The sequence below is a fragment of the Podarcis erhardii genome (genome assembly GCF_964252035.2).
Source record: "Podarcis erhardii genome assembly, chromosome: 1".
Taxonomy (NCBI): Eukaryota; Metazoa; Chordata; class Lepidosauria; order Squamata; family Lacertidae; genus Podarcis; species Podarcis erhardii.
This window is the reverse complement of record NC_138497.1, coordinates 10,646,571-10,670,939: the sequence shown is the minus strand read 5'-3', so window position 1 is coordinate 10,670,939 and position 24,369 is coordinate 10,646,571. Positions and strand designations below refer to the sequence as shown.

Below are 24,369 nucleotides of genomic sequence, written 5' to 3'. Positions count from 1 at the left end.
TCTCCCTCCCCATACCATCCTCATAACAACCATGTTGTTAAGGTTGGTCTGAGAAATGGTGACTGGCCAACTGTGCTTCATGGGTGACTAGGGGTTTGAACCTGTGTCTCCCATGTGCCAGTTCAACATGTTAAACACCACACACTGCACTGCCACTATGAATAAAATGATCCGGTATTGGGCTACTCCAATAATTTTAAGGGGATGCGTACTTCTTAACCTTTTTTCCCCGTTTACATGTTTGAGGATTCCAGACAATTGAGCTCAATACTTTTGAAAATGGCATAAAAGATATAGAAAATTCTGCTCCAAAATAGTTGATTTTAAATGCAACATTTTGAGAGTTTATTGATGACTACTTAAGTAGACAGTGATATCTTCCATTATTTATCTGATCCTATTCTAAATCCTGCCAACCTAGCAGTTCAAAAGCATGTCAAAGTGCAAGTAGATAAATAGGTACCGCTCTGTCGGGAAGGTAAACGGCGTTTCCGTGCATTGCTCTGGTTCACCAGAAGCGGCTTAGTCATGCTGGCCACATGACCCGGAAGCTGGACGCCGGCTCCCTTGGCCAATAAAGCGAGATGAGCGCAGCAACCCCAGAGTCGGTCACGACTGGACCTAATGGTCAGGGGTCCCTTTATCTTTACCTATTCTAAATTAGATAGAACTATAGAGGAAGTTTGTAGTCCCATGCAATGATTTGCCCCGCTCTAATGCCAATCTAGAGTATATTCCCAGCTAGTCAGATTGGGTTTTCTCATTACATGTTGTTTTGCTCTATAACTCGGGTGTCAACTGTGCTCATGTCTGCAATATGAACAGTTGGCACAAAAAAGTTGAAAGCACTTGGATTTAATTCTTGATTTTTTATTTTTTAAAAAAGTCTGACCCTGGGTCATAAACATTTGAGATGAAGTGTTTCCTTAGGAATACTTCTGAAACTATTGTTCTGTTATTAAAAGCTGTTGGCAGTAGCTCAGCCTAGAAAAAGAGGAACTCTTCAGGGAAGCTTTTCTTCCGTGCCTCCAATCAGGATTGCAAGAGGATGTAATACAAAACACACAAGGAATTTCCTAACTACGAATGGTCTAATGGGCAACATGTTTGTTAAAAGGGAGGGGGGGAGAAATACCACTCCAATCACTGGCATGATGAAGAAACTTACAATTAGACTATTTTCCACTTGAGCTCTCTTAGTCAAGATTTTTGCGAATGCTGCCAAGTTGCAGCTTCCTGTTAAAATGTTTCAAAATGTTGATCTCAAACATAATTGAATAAAAAAGCAAATGCCGATAATCTTTTAAGTAACTGAGACTGCAATTCTAAGCACACTTTACTGGTGGTGAGCCTCAAATGAACATAGTGGGACATACTTCTGAGTGCATGTGTAAGATTGTGCTGTAAAACAAGTTTCAACTTTTTCTGATTCTGATCTGCAGGGCTTCTCACTAGTCTCACTCCATGTGCACATGGGGATTACACCACAACTGTTCTTTCACCACAGAAGTCATGCACCTGCATACATTAGTATGCACATTATATGCAAAAAAACCCCCATAAAGATTGCCTGAGAGAGAGTCAGTGTGGTGTAGATTGCCTGAGATGAGAGCCAGTGTGGTGTAGTGGTTAAGAGCGGTAGACTCGTAATCTGGTGAACCGGGTTTGCGTCTCCGCTCCTCCACCTGCAGCTGCTGGGTGACCTTGGGCCAGTCACACTTCTCTGAAGTCTCTCAGCCCCACTCACCTCACAGAGTGTTTGTTGTGGGGGAGGAAGGGAAAGGAGAATGTTAGCCGCTTTGAGACTCCTTAAAGGGAGTGAAAGGCGGGATATCAAATCCAAACTCCTCTTCTTCTGCCTACAAAACAGGTTTCTATTAATTTATTTTATTATTGTATTTTGAGGTATTTATATACCAGGTTTCATAGAGTCATACAATTGGAAGGGACCCAAGGGTAATCTAGTCCAACCCCCTGCAATTCAGGAATCTCAGCTAAAGCCACTCACTTATACTCTGAGAGTGGCCTACAAAGTTTCCAAACTGGCTGTGAAAGACACATGTAGGTGGAACAGCTGCTGGCTGTGGGATAACAACCAGATTAGAAATGACTCCTTGATGAGATTTTTCAGTGGTGACACTCCCTGTAGTGTAGATGATACTTTTTCATATTTTAGGAGAGTTTTAAAAGGATTTCCAGGATTCCATCACTAATTTAATGGATATGTTTGTGTGCATCTTTCTTTTTCTTCTATATTCATAACTGCAGTGGTTTCTACTTAAAGACAGAATACGGTAGTTTCAGCAACTTGTTTCTGAGATTACAACAGTTTTGGATTCACTACAAGCCCTGTCAGTGGAAGCACTTTGCAAGCACTTCCGCTTCCCCCATGCTCCCTAAAGGTGGCTTGGTGGTGGTGGGGAATTTCAGGAGAACCTCCAGAGCATTGTGTGGGTGGAGCAGGGTTCGAAATTAGCTGGGCGCCAGGCGCATTTTGTGCCTAAAGATTCTCCATTTGTCAGCACCTCAAAAAGACTCGGTGCCATTTTTTGTGCCTGGCTGACACTCAAGGATTACTGAAATGTATGTGCTTTGAAGCCTCAACATATATGTTAAGGATAGACAATATGTTAAGGAGTTTAACAATAAAGAGCAGAGTGTTTTGACAACCAATATTTTTATTGGTACCAATATTTTTATTGTCAACACCAAATGAAACATGTATTAACAATTTCTGCTAAAAATGTAATATTAACAATGTGTCACTTACATGAATTGCTTATCAAAATCTATGCTTATCAAAATAATAAATAAAAAGTGTTGCGGGGGGGGGGGGTGACTAGATGTTCTGTTTTGGTGCCTACAACCCAGGTCCCAGGAGCCATTTGGCTCCTAGCTTTCTATCCCAGTATCTAACCCTGGTGGAGTATGAAAGGTTCACAATACTACAAGATTCTTGCTCCCCCTCTCAGTCTGGGAAACAGTTGTTAAAAACATGCAGAAACAGGAAGTGAAGTCTGTCAAGGTGTGAGAATGTTAGTGTTGGAAATTAAAGTTTTTTCCAGTTCTTATAAGTTATCGCAGTTAACAGACAGGCTGTTTTGAATGTATGTTGGCTATGTGTACTTCTTATAAGTTATCGCAGTTAACAGACAGGTTGTTTTGAATGTATGTTGGCTATGTGTACTGCTTTATGCATACTGCTATGAGAAAGGTTCTACCAGTGTATTGTGGCGGTGTCAGATGAATCCTATGAGACTGCCATACTTTCACTCTAATTTATTTGAATAGCTATTTGCTGTCGTTAGTGGTAAAATAAAAGAGTTGACAGGTGTATCACCTGAGGGCTTTCAATGATCCAAGGTGCGACATGGCTAGCTGGATCAGGTGATAAGGGCTAGACTAGAGGCAGTGAAGTATCTGGAAACAAGGGTGGCTAGTTCAAAAATTCAAAATTAAAATGTTTCATCAAATATCACAGGAAGTAATCTTTTGCACCTTTGAAGCCAATGAATTCATATGCAGGGTATAAGGAGTTGCTTTTTTTGTTTTGTTTAGAATATTGTACTCTTCCAAAGGTGAGGATGAGAATCCGACATTTGTCCTGTTCAAAGACACTGTTTTTTCCTGTGAAAAAATACATTTTTGTGGATAGGGGAAAAGGGTTCTATACACAAAACTAGCTTACAAAAGAGCCAAAGCACACATGAACATCACTATGTGTACTGCACTAGGTAGCAGAGATGTCACTACCCTTTTTATATAATTCCTACTTTTTATGGCTGCAACATCATGAAACAAACAAAGCCGCAGTATGCCCAAAACAGAAAAAATAGCCCCCTGAACTTAATACTAATAAAGATCCATACTACTGTACAGACCAAAATGCAAATACTAGCTGCATTACACAGACTCACTTCTAGATCGGTGGAGGCCGACATTTTTAGTAAGTGTGCCTGAAATGAAATCTAAAGTAAGCAGTAGCAAAGTTTGGCTGCACACTACAATTGCATATCTCAAGCCTGGAATGGTTTTGTGTCCAATCTACTGAGCCAGTGAGCAGTAGCAGTACAATTTTGGGTGAGGCAGGTAGGAATGTGGAGTTGACTTTATTCCAGAGCCAAGTCCCTGCTCTTTTCCAGGAGTGGCAGGACACCTTGTGCTGCTTATGATAACCATACTACAAACGGTCTACTACTGTTATGTCAGGAGGTTCTAGCTTCCTAGTCCCATTGCGAGGGCATTCTTTTGCAGAGAACGGGCAGAAAGGCAGTACTGAGCCACCTCATCATTCCTTCCCTGCAAATGTCTTCCCTATAAATTTCGACCTGTATTTTTACTGCAGCCTGGGACTAGAAATAGGCTCCGGTTTAGGAAACATGGCAGGGGGACAATAAGAGCAGATGATTCCTTTCCACACCAGCCAATTCTCCCTTGCAGGTGCCCTCCAGATTCACTTCACCTCAGCAGACATAGGCTGGGGAGCCTGTACAGCTGAAGTAACATCTAATTCTTTCCTTGGATATCCCTTGTTCTCCTCATGAAATTTCAGCTTCCAGGGCTCCCTGGTTTAAACAATGGCATGAAAACCACGTGAACATTGCAATACACAGTCAGAACTGCAGTTTCTTTTTCAAATTCATCTTTAGAGAAATGGCTTCTGTAGAAACTGAAGCTGTGGGGAACTGGCAAATACTGTTTATGTGATAGAGGAAATTAAATGATGAATGAAATGAAACCAAGGCTTGGAAACATGCCACACGTTCTGTGACAGCTTCCCTTTTGAGGCTTTGCAGTGCACCGTAGCAAACATTATTCAGCGTTAGAAGGGTGTTGTATGCATCCCGTCTTGTACAGTGCAGCATCTACAATATTGTGGCTAACAAAAGCATTTGTGGCTCTTTGTGGGATATAATGTAATAGAGTTTGAGGACATGCAAAATATATATTCTTTTTAAGTTTGGCTCAGGGCCCCTTGTTTTACAACACTTGATAATAGACATCAGTGAAAACTGTTCCCTAAATAGCTTGGAAGAATTTGGTATTTTTGTTCTTCCTCTGTACCATAGACATCAACTTGGCAAAATAGCGTGGTTGGATAAAAACATAAAGATCGGATATTATTGCAGGAAAGGTTTGATATTATTGCAGCAAAAACAAAGCACAGGACAGCAGATGTTCCAGGAGATGTCCTGTCTACAATTTACTTATATTTACTTATTTTTGAAAACCTCCTTGTTGGTCCATAGCATTTGCTGCTATCCTATTTGCAAGCCCCATGCAACACAGCAGGTCATTTCCAAGTATAGGATCAGGCTGTTGTAGTTTTTCTCCTTGCAACATGTGTAGTTAGGGTCTAAGAAGTCTAAGAAAACTTAGGGTAACATTCACAGAATCATAGAATTGTAGAATTGGAAATGACCCCAAGGGCCATCTAGTCCAGCCTCCTGCATTGCAGGAATCTCAACTAGATCACACATGACAGATGGCCATCCAACCTCTGCTTAAAAGTCTCCAAGGAAGTTGGAGTCCACAACCTTCCAAGGGAGTCCATTCCACTGTCGTTCAGCTCTTACTGTCAGAAAGTTCTTCCTGATGTTCAGTCGGAATCTCCTTTCTTGTAACTTGAATCCATTGCCCTTTTATATATGAAAACCTTTTAGGTTCAGTCTCTGCTAGCTCTGGTTCCTGTGCTTTTCATTAGCCATTGTTTACAGTTCAGTACTGCATGGGCAGTGTCTGTCTCCCCCACTCAAGTGAGATAAGGTGGTTATAATTTCATTAGCGTAGTGGATAGTGTGCCTTGGTCTTCTGATAATCCGGCTTCAGAAAATCTTGTTAACAGGGAATAGGAAAGCAGATAAGGTAGGCAAGAAGAATAAATGTTTACAGGACTTTGTCTTATTGTTCCCTTGGCTATTTTTTTCCTTGAAGGCAATCTTTGTTTAAAGAAGCAAATATTTTTTAAAAAAACAGTTTGCTGATATATAATGCATAGGGGAAGAGGTTAGTGTTAACTGCTGTAATAAAGCTCATGATAAAAACTTTATAGGTCCAATTTAGACATAATCCTTCTTAATTAACAAGCCATAGTTTTGTGATTGGGGGAGCTCTGTGGATTTGGCTTTTATCTCAGGTTTGTGCATTTCTGCTCCCCTCTTCTTGCAGTAGCATTTACTAATGTGCTGTGGTGTTACCCTGTTGTAAACAGCTGCTAAACATACTATTAAATTAGCTTTTAATCCTGGTTTTAACCTCTTGCAAACATAAAAGTACGGCATAGTTCATCTTGATCAAGAATGGGAAGGTGAATATATGGGGCAAGGTAGATGGAAATCAGTGATTTGAGTTTTATATTGGCTCTGTTCTTTAAAGGGATTTTTAGAATTAAAAATTGTAAATGCTAAACATATCCTAATGATAATTAATATTAAATGTGGATCTAAGCGTGTTAGTCCTACTGTGTACCTCCAAAGTGGTTGACCAGAGACATTGGGCAGGTTCACACAACACTCTAAACCAAACCTTGGTTTACTGTGAGTACACAAGTGAACATGGGAAGGAGCTTTGCTACTCCCTGGATTGAGGTTTGACTTGGCATGTGCTCCTAGTTGGGACTCACGATGACTCTCTTCTCACTAATCATGAGCCGTGGGCAAGAACAAGCAATCCACTAGGTGCATCGGTATGAGAGGGCTGTGATCAGTGGATCCCACCCCCCCAATGAAGGGTAAAGGGTTTTGTAGGAAATCTCTTAGGTGACCTGGGAAGGTTGGTGAAACACAGCACCCTTTGCACTGCAGCTGATTTCCAAACCACAGCTTGCAGTCTGTAAGCTGAGTCACGTACTGCTGCTATTTGGACTTTACCCAAAGACAGAGGTAGTAATTGAAACTGTTGCCAAGTAACACTTAATTTGTTTCATATATTTTGCCCACCACCTGATTTCTGGATAGTAAATTTGAAAAATGTATACACGCTACTTGTTTTCATTTCGAAATAGCCAGTTACAGTACTGCTGTCCTAAAAGCCATTTCTCACTGAGTTCTGTATTGAACAGAGAAGCAAGTGTGTGTTTGTTTTACCTCCAATTAACATCTACAAAGCTGTGTGTAAAGGAAATAACATTTTCTCTTTAGCTGGTGTCTTATAGAGAAGACATGCCCACCATAAATTTGTTACAGGTGTGCTAATTGGGGGCCAGTATTGGATGGCAAGCCCAATTTGCCTGCTTAATGGGTAAAAGGGCTCTGGATTATGCCAATAACATAAATACTTGAGGCAAGTTGGAGCTCTCTTTTTGTGCTTACTTTGCAGTGAGCAATGCTGAAAAGTTTGATTAATTTTATTTCTGCTGAGTGTATATTCACAGCAGTTTCCAAAATTTCATTCATACTGGGCATATTACTTATCTTGTCAAAAATGTATAATATTTAGTTGTTTCTGGCAATGTTAAATATTCTTGAAAAGAGTGACTCTAAGCAGATGCTAAATCTAAATGAGTATCTTGCACTCATTTTTTGTGGAAGATTGATGCAAACAAATCCAAAAGATTCAAGGAGGTGTCTATAGTATAGAGTATGTAATTAAAGTAACTCTTGCTGCTCGTGATGATGCAACTTTGGGCTATAGCTACACCATTCATTTTTATAGAAATGCATCCCTCCTGCAAACTGTCGCTAGTATAATCTAATAGATGCCATGGGAGTAATGTTGAAGTTCATAGTAAAACTGGATTCTTATCAGTACTAACTTGTAAATAATTTGCTATGCTGTGCTATTGAATTTTATTACATATGTGATAAAAGTAAAAATAAAAAAGTTGATTAACGTGTTTGACCTCTTCCTAATCTTTTATATTACCTTTAATTTTGATTGCTTTATGCTTTCGTGAGTAGGATAAACACAAACCAACACTATGTTCTATTCACCCGTTACCATCTGTAAATAATTTCTGCTTGAAAGGTCACAGGAAATCTCAAAGAAGGATTTGTTATGTTCCTTTCCTTAAAACATAGCTTTGCCAATTTAGCTGAAATAATACAATTTGTTATCCACAACCGTTTTATTCTCTGCCAGGAGTAGCAAAAACATGTGCACTTAGAAATTTTGTTGTGGATATTATAGGAAGCAGGTGAAAATTCTTACTTTACTTCTGCTTGCATTTGTTTTAAAAAATGACTTACTTTTGTATCCTAGGTTTTTGTTTTATTCATGCACCTGCACTGATAAGCAAGTCACAGCTTCATGCTGTGTTAAGGAATTTGGACTTTGATTGTTTTCCACATCAGAGCCAGACATTGCTTCATAATCTAGCCCAGTGGAAATAAAATGCTGCTACTAGAAATACAGCCTTTTTTTCTTGAGATGCCCAAATCATGTAACTTTACCTTTCCAGGACCTACCGTATTTTTCGCTCTATAAGACGCGCCAGACCATAAGATACACCTAGTTTTTGGAGGAGGAAAACAAGAAAAAAAATATTCTGAATCCCAGAAGCCAGAACAACAAGAGGGATCACTGCGCAGTGAAAGCAGCAATCCCTCTTGCTGTTCTGGTTTCTGGGATAGCTGCGCAGCCTGCATTCGCTCCATAAGACGCACAAACATTTCCCCCCCTTTTTAGGAGGGAAAAAGTGAGTCATACAGAGCAAAAAATACGGTAATTTGGCTGGTGCCCTCACTTAGCTTTTAGGTATCTGAGGAAGTCTGTCCTGCTTTTTCGTGCTGCAGTTCCTTTTAAATAAATGTGGCCCTTTTCAAAGTGCCATTTGCCATTTACACAATGACTGCAATTTCTAGCTGATATATGTGTGGTATTCTTGTATTTTACTGTTCTTACTGTAATTTGCATTGAAGCTATTCCTTCGGTAAGCAGGCTTTACATATTTTAAATAAATATTCCATTAAAATGACTTTATGATAATGGTCTTTTAAATACCTAATTGTATTTTTATGGATATGAATGTGGACATGTTTTTAGTTTATTGCCGGTTTTAATTTTCTGAATTTTTAAAATGGATTTAACTAATAATGTTATTGTTTTGTTCTTTTTTTGTAAACTGCTTTAAGGCTTTTGTTTTGTTTTGTTTTTTACAATCAAGCAATATATTTTATGAAATTATGCAAGTAAATAAATAACACTCCAATGTCATCTCCCTTTTCCTCTCCTCAGTATCCTTTGGCATATGGGCTGGTTCTTGCCATCTGCTGGTGTTCTCTGGTTTGTTTTAGCCGAATATATATGGGGATGCATTCAATTCTGGTAAGATACAGTTATGTCATTCATTCATACACACACACACACTTTAATGCAAGTGCTGTATTAGGTTTTATCCTTCTGATGTGTTATTTTTAGAATGTATACACTTCCTTACTTCCTTTCATTTCAGTAAGAGTGCACATACTTTGAGCTGAGATGTGGGCCTCATTTGCAGTTCCAAGTGATCAAATTTGACTTCTGTTTCTTGGAAGATCTAATTAAATTTCCAAGTATCATTGAAATAATATTATAGAAACAAAGCATGTCAAATGTCCTGCTTAAAACAGGGATCAGCCACTGAAGGAACTTGAATAGGTCTGACTCCTGAAAGGATGCGAAGAGCCCGGAATATAATGGGGGCAAGGGCCTTCAGATTTGCCAGCTGGGCTGCTTTAAGGACTATGAGTCCTTGTCCTGCTATTCCTGCTTGCTTAGAGTGTTACTCCAGCAACACTAGCAGTTGACATGGGCTTTAGTCAGTGAGCATGTTGAGACATAGTGCTAAATCATGAATGGAGGTTATGTGAATGAGCTTGCCCAAGTCTCGGGCTCATGTACAGTACTCCCTTCTTCTTTACTTGCATCTGCAACAGGAAATAAACATATGCATTTTTCAGCCATCTTTCTGAAGAGCCAAAAAAGGCTGTGTGGGGGGCGGGCGTGTTGAGTGGAAGCACCATGTTTTAGACAGCACACTTTTAAAGTACAACTTCCTTCTGGCACAGCAAAACAATCCCTTTTAAGTTAGGCCAGGCTACTTCTGTTGCAGATCTTAGATAAAAAGAGGAAAGATTCCCAAACTGCAAACGTTTTTTCAGCTTGCGTGTCTGTGTATGAGCAGCACATCTTGTCCATACATCTCCTTCCTCTCTTTGATCTGCAGTCCACACAGTCTGAGTACTTGGCAGCTGTTCTCTAGGGTTCTGCATTTCTTCTGCCACTTCCCTGTTCTCCATTTGATATCTGGGGCTCTTGCTGATTTCCTTCCATAAGCAAATAAAACCCACCCACACTTGGTGCAACTCCTTGAACAGAATTGAGCAAAAATTTGTACTCCGATAATGTAAGCATGAGAGACATGGGTGGTGCTGTGGGTTAAACCACAGAGCCTAGGAATTGCCAATCAGAAGGTCGGTGGTTCAAATCCCTGCGACGGGGTGAGCTCCTGTTGCTTGGTCCCTGCTCCTGCCAACCTAGCAGTTCGAAAGCATGTCAAAGTGCAAGTAGATAAATAGGTACCGCTCTGGCGGGAAGGTAAACGGCGTTTCCATGTGCTGCTCTGGTTCGCCAGAAGCGGCTTAGTCACACTGGCCACATGACCCGGAAGCTGTATGCCTGCTCCCTCAGCCAATAAAGCAAGATAAGCGCCGCAACCCCAGAGTCGGTCATGACTGGACCTAATGGTCAGGGGTCCCTTTACCTTTAATGTAAGCATGAGCAAATGAGGACGTTGAAAAGGTTTATCTAAAAACCTAATAAACCAGATTTGGGATTCTGCATTCTAACTAGAGAATCCTCCTCCTCCTTCGTGGGGACCCTTTTTCAGCATAAGGGCAGCCTTTCAAGGACCAGAGACAAAAGTGAGTAGAGCAACTAATGTTAATTTTATCTCTGTACGGTAGGCTGGCTTGCACACTAACTCACATAGAATCATAGAATTGCAGAGTTGAAAGGAGTCATCTATTCCAACCCCCTGCAATGTAGGGATCTTTTGCCCAATGTGGGCCTCGAACCCACAACCTTGAGATTAAGAGTCGCATACTATACCAACTTTAGCTATCCGAGCTGCATACCCCTCCCTGTCTTTTCATCCAGACACACGAGAGGCATTATCAAAGTACAAGGATACATTCCAGCCAGGCAAAAATACTGGAAGCAAGGCCGGGGAGGCGTGTGACCTGGGGAGAATTCAGAAGACTAAGTAGAGAGGACTGGAGGGCCACATTTGGCTCCTGGGCTAGAGGTTGCCACTCCTAATTTGCATAGGCAATACCTTTTCAGAGACATGAAAATGCTGTTGTCCACCTGTTGCACAGGGACAACAACTGCCATGCTGGCCAGTCTCCTCTGTTTCTGTATCTGGATGTATCTGCTAGCACCGAAAGCTTTCCCTCCAGAAAAGCAGCCAGCAGTTCTGTGCTAGAGGTGCATTTAGGATGAACAGCATCACTGCAACCTTGGGTGGTGATTGTGGCATTGCTGAAGTGTTGCCCCCTTCTTTCTTGTACCCATTGTTGCTTTGCTGTACTAAGACATTCTGGGGGGAGGGAAGTTTGAAAACACCTGTCCTATGAAACCACCATATTGTTAAAATAGTATTAATCTGTTCTCCCCCCCCCCCTTTATAACAGGATGTTATTGCTGGATTCTTTTACGCTCTTCTCATCTTAGCTGTCTTCCTTCCATTTGTGGACTTAGTTGACAGCTTCAACTTAACCTGCACGTACGCGCCCCTAATTATCATCAGTCTCCATCTTGCCTTGGGGATTTTCTCCTTCACTCTTGACACTTGGAGCACCTCGCGAGGAGACACTGCTCAGATCCTGGGCTGCGGTGCCGGCGTTGCATGCGGCTCTCATGTTATCTACATGCTGAACATGACACCGGATCCTTTGCCAGAGATGCTTCCCTTACTGCCTCCCTCCCTCACCGTGACTCTCTTTGGAAAAGCCATGTTGCGGTTGCTGATTGGAGTGGTGATTCTGTTGCTCACAAAGTGGGGCATGAAGAAGGTCACCATCCCACTGGCCTGTAAAATCTTCCGCATCCCTTGTGACGATATTCGGCAGGCGCGGCAACGCATGGAGGTGGAGCTGCCTTATCGCTACTGCACCTATGGAATGGTGGGGTTTGCGCTAACTTTCTTGATTCCCTGCCTGTTCCACGTAATGGGTCTGTCCTGATGCTGGTGTTTTTTCCTTGGCATGGGAAGGGAGGCGGACAGCGGACATTGTGAGAGAAGGTTCACCGTTTGAGAAACACAGAGATGCGCTGCCTCTGCTGAAATAGTACGGGGCAAGCAAAGAGAGCTCCAGTCTTCAATCATAGAGTTAAGAGACCTAGAAGCTTCAGGTCCCTGAGAAATGCCATGTCTAGTCTTACTGTTGTAACAAAATGTAAACTCTGTGTATGTGTATGCATATATACTGTCGATGCCTCAAACTTATAAACGTACCTCTCTCTTTATTTGGACATGTATAAAACTGGTTATGTTTCTAGTTGATCCAAAAGTTTGATTTGTGGTCAGTTCAAGCCATTTCATACTAAGTTATTTGTTTCTTCGGACCACAAACTGCTCTGGTGGAAAAGCTTGTTACCTCAGCACTTCCAAATGTTTTGCGTAGGAAGGAAGCTGTTCTAATGGACCAAAATTTTAATGAGAGAACCTGGTATTTAAGAATCTTTTCCATATTCTAAAACATCGTTAATTTGTCAATACAAACCAGTTACATTTAGGTACTGTAGCCCTTTTTCTTTTTTTCTTTTTGCTTGATAATTGTGCCTTTCTGTTGCTAATTTAAAAAGCACCATATACTGTGATGTATATATAAAATAAGCCCACAACTATTTTAAATTTTTACTGAATTAGGCAGATATTTTAAAATGTAACTAGCCACATAACTAATGAAAATAAAGATTTATCTTCTGTATTAAAAGTTTGAAAACCAATTGAGCTGAAATTTACATTGGTGTTCGCTAGCTGTGAACCTGATGCTTACTTGCTTTTTATAGGTATTTTTAAAGTGCCGTGTATGCTGTTGGAAGAACATATATTTTTCTGCTGTCTTAATTTATAATATAGTTATGCTATATCCAAAAGAGAGAGAGAGTGCTGAAAATTACAAATTCGAACCATGTGTATGTTAGCGCCAAACAATTAATTCCACATCATTTTCTTCAGACTCATTTCAGATTGATCAGTCTTCTTAATGCTGGCTTTGGAAGAAACCTGTCCAAAACTTGCATATTATCAGTTAACTCTTGTTTTCCAAAAGTATTAGATAGCTGCAATACAGTGTCAAGAGTGATCACTTAAATGTGGCTGACTCTTCTGTGGAAGTTGGGTGCTTCATTATGGACGTTCTGTCTAAAGTTGCGTTGCCCAATAGAGTTGGCACACCGAGTAGAACTATGGCAGGCTATTCTTCTGGCAACTTATTGGCAGCAACGCCTTCTGATGTGGCTTGCTCTCTCAAGGTTCTCTGGAGACAAGCCTGATACGCGATGCTTGGAGCTGCACGGAGGAAGACTGGGGAGAAGAGCGTGTTTGCTGTCTCACAGACTAAGGTGGATTTGCGTGAGCTAATAACTCATGAACACTGAAGCACTTTTAACTTGTTTATAGTGTGTACATTTAATATATGGGGGAAGAAGTGTGATGACAGCAAGCCCAGCCTCAACCTATCTGTGCAGTTCTTATGCACGTACAAACTATGCATTAATAAAATTACAGTAGCAGACCTCGACAACAGTGCACTTATCTCTTGGTGACATCATCCTTTTGCTGTTCATAAAAGAAGTCGGAGCACTGAATTATTTCCCTGTGACATTAATTTCATTTTGGCGCTGTGATTTTTTTTAAAAATTAAACTTGGCTTACGCAGTCCACACCTGTTAAACAACAATGGTCATTTCCATCTTGACTACAATATGTGTTCTAACTTCCAGTTAACACAAAAAAATGCAGGTAGCTGTGCTGGTCCATAGAAAACACCATCATACAGTAATACTTTTGTTTGGGACCAGGCCAAAATGTTTCACAATATTGTGAGCAAGGTTTTGTGCTCTCCAAACCTCTTTCTCAGTCTGGATGTTACACAAATCCAGGATGGGAGAAAAAGTTTGGGCATGAGATTGCCTAAAGACTGCAGCTTATAACATTCTTAAGATGGAACACGGGCTGAGTTATGTAGCAGACATGATTTAGCCTCACTGGGTGGCAGATGGATTGCAGGAATTCTCCAGGCTCCTGGGACATGGAAGCAATCGTGGCACTTCCCCACTTTTTAAAAAATCGATAACTCTGTTCTGAACCTTAGTTTCAGACAAAGCATAGATGTTTTGCAGTCTTCCTGAAATGTCTATACAGAACCTTTAGCTTGAGAGAGGGAAAGCATTAACTGTTTTTTGCTCTGATTCCTTTGCAGACGAGAATTTGAAACAGGATCCTTTATTATGAATGCTAATTGTGTTTTATGAAAGACACTGTCTTTCTCTATCGTAGCTGTTGTAATTACTGGATTATATTCTGATATGCCCATTTGGAGATTGCTCCAAATGTACATTACGATGAGGACCTGTTACAAATGGCCAAAATACTGATCTGGATTCAAAGAAGTTATTCAATTAGTTTCATGAGCCTGAGAAGTTATAATTTGATGGATGATCCATCAGCCGTTTGACGTGAATTGGGGCCAGATGCTCAGTGCCCAAATTTCCATTGGATTAATGCAAGCTCTTTGCGTGAACCTAAGCAGCTCTTTGAATCCTGACCACTGTTAGTTAGTAAACCACTAATTTATCATTTTAAATCGCTGCTGTTGGGGAATATTCACTGGTACTGCTGCACTTTTAAAATCATTTGCTGCATTCCTATCCACACAATGGGACTTCTGAGTAAATCTGCATAGAATTGCACTCTTCATATAGTTATTTGCTGAATGTGCGTTGGAAGAAAACATTCAGTACCGTAATTGTACAATTCTCTACTTCACTTGACAGTTCCCAGCAATCAGCTGAGCAACAGATAAGCATTTGCTTGCATCCTTGAATACTGCATTTAATCTTAAATGAAAGCACATCAGTGAGGGAAAATAATGTTTATAGACATCTTTTTTTGTTACAGTCGCATTGACTTTTCTCCAATAAATAATGTTAATGTAAGTACAGTAGTTGAAAGGGCTAAACGGGGAAGGACTGTTGCAAGTAAAATGCTTGCATTCGGGGGGATTAATTTTTCATGCTGTTTTAACAATTTAATGCAGAAAGAAATGGTTTTGCAGAAAGAGCTCATTTAATTGTGCATATACTAGTGTGCAAATCATGTTCTCCAAAGTTTAAAAAGCATGCACTGTAGTATATTCTACTGTTACTCTGTATATTTTTTTACACTGCCTGTAGTTCTCTTGAAATGAAATATCGCGTCCAAATTTTAAATTTAGTCTGTATTATTATTCTGTTTAAGTTGGACTTGAAAGCACTAAACACAGATCACGAATCCATCTATATGATTTCAAAATAAAATGAAGTTCCAGAATCTGGTTTTTTTTAACTGCCTGGCTGTGTCCCAGTTTCAGGGGAGCGTGGAACAGAAAGGCACTCAGCTAAGCTTTCTAATGAAAAAATATCATGTGATCTGCAACCCAGTTCTGTGGTTATTACTACCCCCCCCCCAAAGTTTCATAAAAATGTTTCCCTTTGAAAGCTTCTGTCGAACGATACATAAATGAATAAGGTTAATAGCTTATATAATAAATATTGGCAGTATTAAAACATATAACAACAACAACATTCAGCTTTAAAAAGTGGCAGGACAGTTCACACATGCTACTTTGTCTGCTTAAAACATCAAGAGTATGTGGCAGCCAAGCTTCCTGGAGAGATTTTCTTTCCCAACTGGTTGCGCCTCAGAAGATGAGGGCGCCTGGATGAGAACCTTGAATTAAGACTGATCTCGGGGACTTTGAGTGGGTCTGAAGCTGTATGGGCTTTTAAAAGGTCCAAACGGCACTCTGATTAAGCCTGGCAATGAATGGGTTGCCCGGGAAGGCACTTCAAAACAAATGTTATCTGGTCATCACCCGGCTTCCATTATGACTTGCACAAGTGGTAGCCTCAGGGCCAAGCTACTCGTGTGGGGGAATGAGCTGGCCACCTCAGGCTATTGATTTTGGGTATCATTGACAGGTCAGCAAGTGGTTTGCTAAGTGTTGTGTTTTTACGGACTGGGAGCAGTTCCTGTTGGGTTTTCTGCCTTGGGTGCCAGAAGGCCTCAGATTCTTACTATATGTACCTTGACCTGGTAAGGAGGAAGTGGGGTTTTTGGATGCTCTGCTGAAGGCAGCCAAACACCATTTTACTCTTAATACCCCCCCCCCGCCCCCAAGGTGATAGTCCTATGTTGACCTAAAAGACATTATTACCTCTGGTTTGTTTGCTAGCCAAACACAATCCCAATAAACCTGTAGGATAGAATGAAATAAAACTGCATTTTACTGTGCTTTGGCGGGGGGCGGGGCGGGGGAGGAATTGATGTAATCTTAGGGAACGTGTCCTGTCCTATAAAGAGATGATCACAGCCCAAAACGTTTTTGCACATGAGGTAGACGATGCTGATCGTGTTCTCCATTGTAAAATAATTTGAAAGAAACCAAAATGTGTGCATGGTTGACTCGGGCAGTCTCCCTGCCTGAGTTAACAGATCTGGTCTCAGAGGCGGTGCTGAGGACTCCCAGACTGCTGGTTCTGGAGGACTTCAACATCCATATCTGAAAGTGGGAGATAATGACATCAGCCGCTTGTCATGATCAGATTACACCCTGTTCAGATTTAGGTGCTCAGCACCTTTTCCCCCTCCGCAGAGGCAGGAGAACTGCTGGGATGGTCCGCCCTCAGAGGCTGATGGATCAAGTGGGTTTCCAGATGGCTCAGGGATTTTCCAGCTGATGCAGCTGGTGCTCCTGTCAAAGCCCTGGCTGACCTCTGGAACATCTGAATGGCTCAGTCTGTTGACATGATCACCCCTGAATGCCCTCTCCCACTTCGTGGAGCCCTTTTGGTTGCCTGGTATACTCCAGAGCTTAGCGAGGAAACAGGCTGGAAGACGGTTCAGGTGTGTGCAGAGGAGAACTGGTCAAATGCAATTGACCACTTGCACTCTGGACCCTTGCCCTTCTTGGCTGATAAAAACTAGCAGGGAGGAGACAGCTGGCTGGACCAGGGAAGTGATTAATGCCTCCTTGAGAGAGGGTATGGTCTCTGCCTTCTTGGTAAGGCCACTTCTCAAGCAACCCTCCCTGGATTCCCAAAATCTAAGCAACTTCTGGCCAGTCGCTAATCTCCCCTTGGGCAAGACTCTTGAGCGGGTGGTTGCAGACCAGATCCAGGCACTCTTGGAGGAAACTGATTTTCTAGATCCATTTCAATTGGGGTTCAGGCCTGTTTTTGGCACAGAAACTGCATTAGTCCCCCTCTGTTGCGAGAGTGACGGAAAATGTGTCCTTGTTAATTCTCCTCAACATCTCAGCAGATTTTGATGCCATCGACCACTGTAGCACCTTAAAGACCAACTGAGTTAGTTCTAGGTATGAGCTTTCGTGTGCATGCACACTTCTTCAGATACACTGAAACAGAAGTCACCGGACCTTTCTATATAGTGAGAAGGTGGGGAGGGGTATTACTCAGAAGGGTGGTGGGAATGGGTGATTGGCAGATAGCTGCGATGAGCCTGTTGACGACTCTTAACGACTGCAATAGGTCTAACAGGAAAAAGCAAGGGGTGAGAAGGTGAAAAGCCATTTTTCACCTTCTCACCCCTTGCTTTTTCCTGTTAGACCTATTGCAGTCGTTAAGAGTCGTCAACAGGCTCATCGCAGCTATCTGCCAATCACCCATTCCCACCACCCTTCTGAGTAATACCCCTCCCCACCTTCTCACTATATAGAAAGGTCCGGTGACTTCTGTTTCAGTGTATCTGAAGAAGTGTGCATGCACACGAAAGCTCATACCTAGAACTAACTCAGTTGGTCTTTAAGGTGCTACTGGAAGGAATTTTTTTATTTTGTTTTGACCATGGCAGACCAACACGGCTACCTATCTGTAAATCGACCACTGTGTCTTTCTGGAGCGGATGTTCAAGTTGTGGACATGGCACCGCTTTGCAGTGGCTCTGGTCCTATTTGGATAGTTGTTTCCAGAAGGGTGATGCTTGGGGGGCAGGCGCGATCTTTGGCTCTGTGGAGCTTTCAATGCCTCATGGTTTGATTTTGTCCCCTATGCTGTTTAACATCTACATGAAACCACTGAGCGGGGTCATCTGGAGTTTTAGAATACATTGTCAGCAATGTGCTGCTGACACACAACTCTACTTCTCCTTTACATCTGCAGGTGAGGCAGTGGAAGTGCTGGACGGTTGTCTTGCCTCGGTAATGGACTGGATGTGAGCCAGCAGACTGGAGCTCAGTCCACTGTTGGCGATGGATGGGAAGTTGCCTGCTCTTAAGGGGATTAAATTCCCTCTGAAGGAGCGGGGATGTAGCTTGGGGGTCCTCCTGGATCCTTTGCTGTAGCTTGAGGCTCAGGTGGCCTCAGTGGCACGGAGTGCCTTCTGTCAGCTCTGGTCGGTAGCCCAGCTGTGCCTCTTAAGCCATGCCTTTGGCTGATTAACACCCTATATCCTTTTGGGGGACAGGAGTCAGGCAGGTGTGGAGGACTCCCTGGTCCTGAATGGGGTAACTGTGCCCCTGAAGGACCAGGTGTGCAGCCTGGGAGTCATTTTGGACTCACAGCTGTCCATGGAGGCACAGGTCAATTCTGTGTCCAGGGCAGCTGTTTACAAGCTCCCTTCTGGTACGCAAGCTGAGACCCTACCTGCCCGCAGACTGTCTCACCAGAGTGGTGCATGCTCTAGTTATCTCCCTCTTGGACTACTGCAATGTGCTCTACGTGGGGCTACATTTGAAGGTGACCTGGAAACTACAACTAATCCAGAATGTGGCAGCTAAACTGGTGATTGGGAGCGGCTGCCACGACCACATAACACCGGTCTTGAAAGATCTACATTGGCTCCCAGTATGTTTCCAAGCACAATTCAAAGTGTTGGTGCTGACCTTTAAAGCTCTAAATGACCTCGGTCCATTATACCTGAAGGAGCGCTTCCACCCCCATCATTCTGCCCAGACATTAAGGTCCAGCGCCGAGGGCCTTCTGGCAGTTCCCTCACTGCGAAAAGTGAAGTTACAGGGAACCAGGCAGAGGGCCTTCTCGGTAGTGGCACCCGCCCTGTGGAATGCCCTCCCATCAGATGTCAAAGAGAAGAACAACTACCAGACTTTTAGAAGACATCTGAAGGCAGCCCTTTTTAGGGAATCTTTTAATGTTTGACAGACCACTGTATTTTAATACTTTGTTGGAAGTCGCCCAGAGTGGCTGGGGCAACCCAGCCAGATGGGCGGGGTATAAATAATAAATTCTATTCTATTCTAAATGTGTTTGTGGAGGGGGTATTGATTTGGCTTGTTCTTGTTTTCATTCTGTGTTTTTATCTTGTATGCTGCAAACTGCCCTGAGATCTTGGGAAGAAGGGCAGTAAACAAATTTAATAAATAATACAAAATAAATATTTATTACAGTTTTAATAGCAATCAAAACCTGCCCCTTTGTGCAATGGCACTGGCCACAAAGAACTCCATTGGACATTTCCCTTTCATATAAATGTTGGGAGTGTAGCCTTGCCTGCTAGCTGGAGTGCTTGCCAGCCAGGCTTTCCCCCAGGATATTTAAATCTACCAGAGCTTCAGGCCGGTTGCTCTTCCTTCACACACCCCTTGTACAATTCCCCATTTCCCCATTCTTTATTAACTTGTCAGCCACTTTATACCACCCAAGGCAACCCAATGCGACCTACAACCAAACAACGGACCTCAATGCTTTGCAGATTCAGAGAATACCCAACTCTCATTGGGCTGCCCCCACCCTTTTACTCAAAAATTTATTAGTACCTCTGCAAAGCTTGGTTGTGCCTCTTGCTATGGCTCTGTGCTATCAGCACCCACCACCTGAGTTTGCTACTAGAGGGAGTTGTAACGCAAACCCCTTGGGTGGCACCCGGCCAAGTCATCCTCGTGGGAATATTAGATGCAGAGATCTAAGTGAGCCACATCCATCAATTTCAGAGAATAACCTAGGTAGACACAAGCTGTTGTTTGTGCCAGGCGTTAATGGGTGCTTTTTGTGTAAAGAGAGGAAGCAGAGCTCTTGGGGAAATGCTCTAATAAGGCCAGGAGCCTCGTGAGCCTGTTTGCAGCAAAAATAGAAGTTGGGTCTTTCCTGGTGCTAGAAGCCCTGACAGATTTGTTGCGAAAGGAGCTTCTGTCAGCTTGACTTGCAATGCTCAGATGCATGAGATGCATGCGTCCCCCTCCCTGTGTGGCTGTGTATTATGTCATCTGCCAACAGAGAACGCTTCTGTGCATTTGACAGACAAGGCAGCTTACGCGGCAGTCAAGACTGTTGATTGTTCAAGTGCCACAAGACTCTTGCTGGTTTCGCCATAGTAGTGAGTGGACCCATTTCATCAAGACCTGTGAGTTCAATTGAATGCAAATGTTTCATTATCACCTGTGCAGATTGGGTAGGATTTCGTCTATGAAGCTGATGATGAAATGCATGCATAATATCAAGTTTTTCAATCTGCTGGGAGCCAAATAATTGTGAAACAGGTTCCATGTCTCCCAGAGGGCTTTAGGGCTTGCCATTCTAGAATGCCAACCCCTCCATGTCAATTTTGCATCCCTGTTTCCTTTTGAGATGGCTCGGCTCCCTGGCGTTCAGAGAGCAGTAGCTGTTGTTACTTGTTGAAAACCCACTGGGAGCACCTGCGCCTTTGAGCATCTCCCATACAAGCAGCAGCAGCAGCAGCAGCAGCATAATTTTATTATTTATACCCTGCCCATCTGGCTGGGTTTCCCATTATAGATTTGCAAGGGACCTTAGGGTCATCTAGTCCAACCCCCTGCAATGCAGGAATTGCAGCTAAAGAACCCCTGGCAGATGGCCTTCCAACCTGCTTTAAAACCTCCAGTGAAGGAGCTCTCATGCCTCCTTCCCAAAGGAGCAAGGGCTGGAGGGGCCAAGGCCCACCAAAAAACACATTAAGGGCTGTACATTGGATTGCCCTGCAGTTGTTCAAGGGTGGGGACATCCCACTGGCCTTCCAGGTGTTGCCAAACACCATCCCAGGCCATTGGCCATACCTGTTGGGGGGGGGATGGGAGCTGGAGTTCTGTGATAGTTGGCGGGCCAAAGGGAGGTCCCTATCTTTGGTCAAGTGCAGGGTGGTCCAACGTGTGGGCCGAGGGCCGCATGTGGCCCTCGAGGCATTTTTGGCAGCCCTCGGCAACAGTTGACGCTGCCTTCCCAAACCTGGGTAAGTGAGGCACATGGAAGGTGGTGCGAGGGCTCTAACAGGGTCCTTAGAGTCCTCCTTCCTCCTTCCCAAAGCCTAGTTAGTGCTTTCCCAGTTTTGGGAAGGAGGTGGGAGGGCTCTAGGACTCTGCCAGAGCCTCCTGCCTCCTTCCCAGGAGGACTGAGGAAGAGGGAGGGGGCTGTGGGAGGCAGCAGAGAGCCCCTTGCAGAGGCATGGCAGGTCTGTGCAGGTAGCTGGCAGCCCCCGCCTCCCCCCAAAACCCCAGCTCTGCACAGATAAATGGCTTCCCTCCTGCGGTTGAGACCATTGCAGTTCTGGATCTCTGCAGATTCCACCTCGTTCTTTGACTATCAAACCTAAACTTCACTTTTTAAATCAACTGCTGAAAACTTGTTGATAAAATCTTTTCAGGTCTTCCCTTTTTCAGGACATGCCTGGACGTCCTCACCAACCCACCCGCCCTTGCATAATCCCTGCGGGACAATTTTAGCTGTTTACACCTGCCTTTCCATTAGAGATGATTCACTTAGATCACTTTCCTGCCCTAACCTAAGAGTTGAGAGTAGGCTGTGATAAACCCTTATAGCCACTAACTCACTGAGAGAGGCAGAGGAACGACTTGCCCCAAACCAGATGCTGAACTTCATGGCTAGCTTCCGTGAGCTTCAGAAGGTTTGGCTCCTTTGCGCAATGAGGCTGCTCAGCTACCGCAATTTATACTGTTTGTTTTAGTTAATTGCCATTTTATCTTGTCTTTCCTCCAAGAACAACAACCTTTTGAGGTAGGCTGAGAGAGAGAGAGAGCGATTGAACCAGGGGTTCATCAGGATAAGCTTGGGGGCCTCCTAATACAGTTTTAAATGCAGCCCAAAGTGGTACAGAACTCTACTGCCCCCATTTCCCTGTATTCCATATACCAGGCCTTGTGAAATCTTGGAGACTGGAGTCCCTGTGTTCACCGGGTCTCCTGTAGCCTCACAGGAAGAGGTTCTGGAATCTGTAATAGATCAGCTTCTGATTGTACTAGTGAGCTGTCAGGGATGAGTGTTAGGAGCAGGCGAGCAATAAATCACACTGCGTCAGCAAAGTTAACTCTTTTATCAAAGAAACAAGACAGCTCAGGAGGCCAGGCCTAGTGAGCACAACAACCCTTCTTGGTAGATCTTGCCCCTATGAGGTGGTTGTGAGGACTGACGGTCCCTGCCTTCCCATAGCAATAACAATAATAATTTTATTATTTATACCTCACCCATCTGGCTGGATTTCCCCAGCAACTCTGGGTGGCTTAAAACACACACAAAATTGTAAAACATAAGACATAAAAAAATTTCCGGTACAGGGTTGCCTTCAGATATCTTCTAAAAGTCAAATAGTTGTTTATTTCCTTGACATCTGAAGGGAGGGCGTTCCACAGGGCAGGCGCCACTACCGAGAAGGCCCTCTGCCTGGTTCCCTGCAACCTCACTTCTCTCAGTGAGGGAACCAGCAGAAGATCCAGGAAGGAGGACCTCAGTGTCTGGGCTGAGCGATGGGGGTAGAGACGCTCCTTCATGTATACCAACTGGGCCGAGACCGTTCAGGGCTTTAAAGGTCAGCACCAACACTTTGAATTGTGCTTGGAAACATACTGGGGCCCCAATGTAGGTCTTTCAGGGCCGGTGTTATATGGTCTTGGTGGCCACCCCCAGTCACCAGTCTAGCTGCCGCATTCTGGATTAGTTGCAGTTTCCAGGTCACCTTCAAAGGTAGCCCCACGTCGAGTGCATTGCAGTAGTCCAAGCAGGAGATACTGTATTTTTCGCTCCATAAGACACACTTTTTGCCTCTTAAAAACTAAGGGGAAACGTCTGTGCGTCTTATGGAGCAAATGTGTGGTCCCTGGAGCTAAATTGCCGGAGTGCAGCACGCTCCTGAGCTGCTCTTTGGGGCTGGCGGGGGAAACCTGGGCTTCCCCCTCCAGCCCTGGGAGCTGTGCAGCACTCCCTCTAGCTGTTCTAGCTTCTGCCTTAGCAAAGCCTCCGCAGGGCAGCAGGGAGCCTTCATCCCGCTGCCCTACGGAGGCTTCGCGCGGCTATCCCTGGCTTTTGCGGGAGGCGCACGGCTCTGTCCCTTCCCCCACCTTCCAAAAAAGCCCCCAAGAGCCGCGCTCCCTTTAAAGAGCACACGGCTCTTGCAGGAGGTGGGGGGAAAGCCAGGAGGCTAGCTTTCGCTGAAGCCAGGAGGGCTAGAGGGATTGGCATGCACCGATTCCGCTTGCTCTCCTGGCTTCAGGGATAGCCCCGCAAAGCCTCCTGAGCGAAGAGGGAGGAAATACGGTAACTAGAGCATGCACCACTCTGGCGAGACGGTAGCTCTCCAAGTTTTCTCTCCCCTGGGTCCTTCCTAAGCAATCTGAGACTCCACCGTCTTGTCTGTCTCTGCTCTGCCATCGTCATTCCTCTCTTGGTTCTGGGTGACCAGGGAGGAGGGGGAGACCCCCTGGCTTTTTCAGTAGCCTGCCTCATCTCTGTCTCTTGGCCCTCTCCTCTCCAGCCTCTGCTTCTGCCTCTGCTTGTGGACCTCTCTTTGCCCCAGCCTCTTCCTGCTCACTCCCTCTTACATCTTCAGCTTCCAACACCTCCTCCTCTCAGTCTGCTCCCTCTTTTCCCTCTGACCACACCTCGTTGTCTCACCACCAGTTCCCAGGCTCTGAGCCTCCTTCCCTTAGGGGTTCCCTGGCTGGTGCCTCCTACCGTTCCTCTGCACCCAGCCAGTCTTTCACGTCCATAAAAAGTACCATGTGGGCGTCTTTCAGACGCAGGTTTTATGTGCGCTCCCTGCATTGGAAGCAAAAGAGGCCCCTCCATTATGGAAGCTAACAGCGTGCAATTTAGCAAGGCTGCCTGTGTCACAACCCTTTTGCATTTTTAAAGCTGGGAGCAACTATTCAGAGCGAGTCCTTGAAATATTCATGACGGGACCTG

At 43.8% G+C, this 24,369-nt stretch overlaps 1 protein-coding gene across 3 annotated transcripts in view; it reads left to right on the top strand.

Annotated features, from left to right (window-relative positions):
• The window catches only part of SGPP1 (sphingosine-1-phosphate phosphatase 1), a 34,612-nt gene extending 19,095 nt beyond the window's left edge, over positions 1–15,517 (top strand). For all 3 annotated transcript variants that reach the window (XM_081863585.1, XM_081863584.1, XM_081863586.1), the window contains exons 3-4: positions 9,175–9,264; positions 11,613–15,517. In XM_081863585.1, the coding sequence (XP_081719711.1) occupies positions 9,175–9,264; positions 11,613–12,164 (642 nt within the window). In that variant the 3' untranslated portion in view covers positions 12,165–15,517. The remainder of the gene's footprint in view (positions 1–9,174; positions 9,265–11,612) is intronic.
• Positions 15,518–24,369: the final 8,852 nt, after the last annotated feature.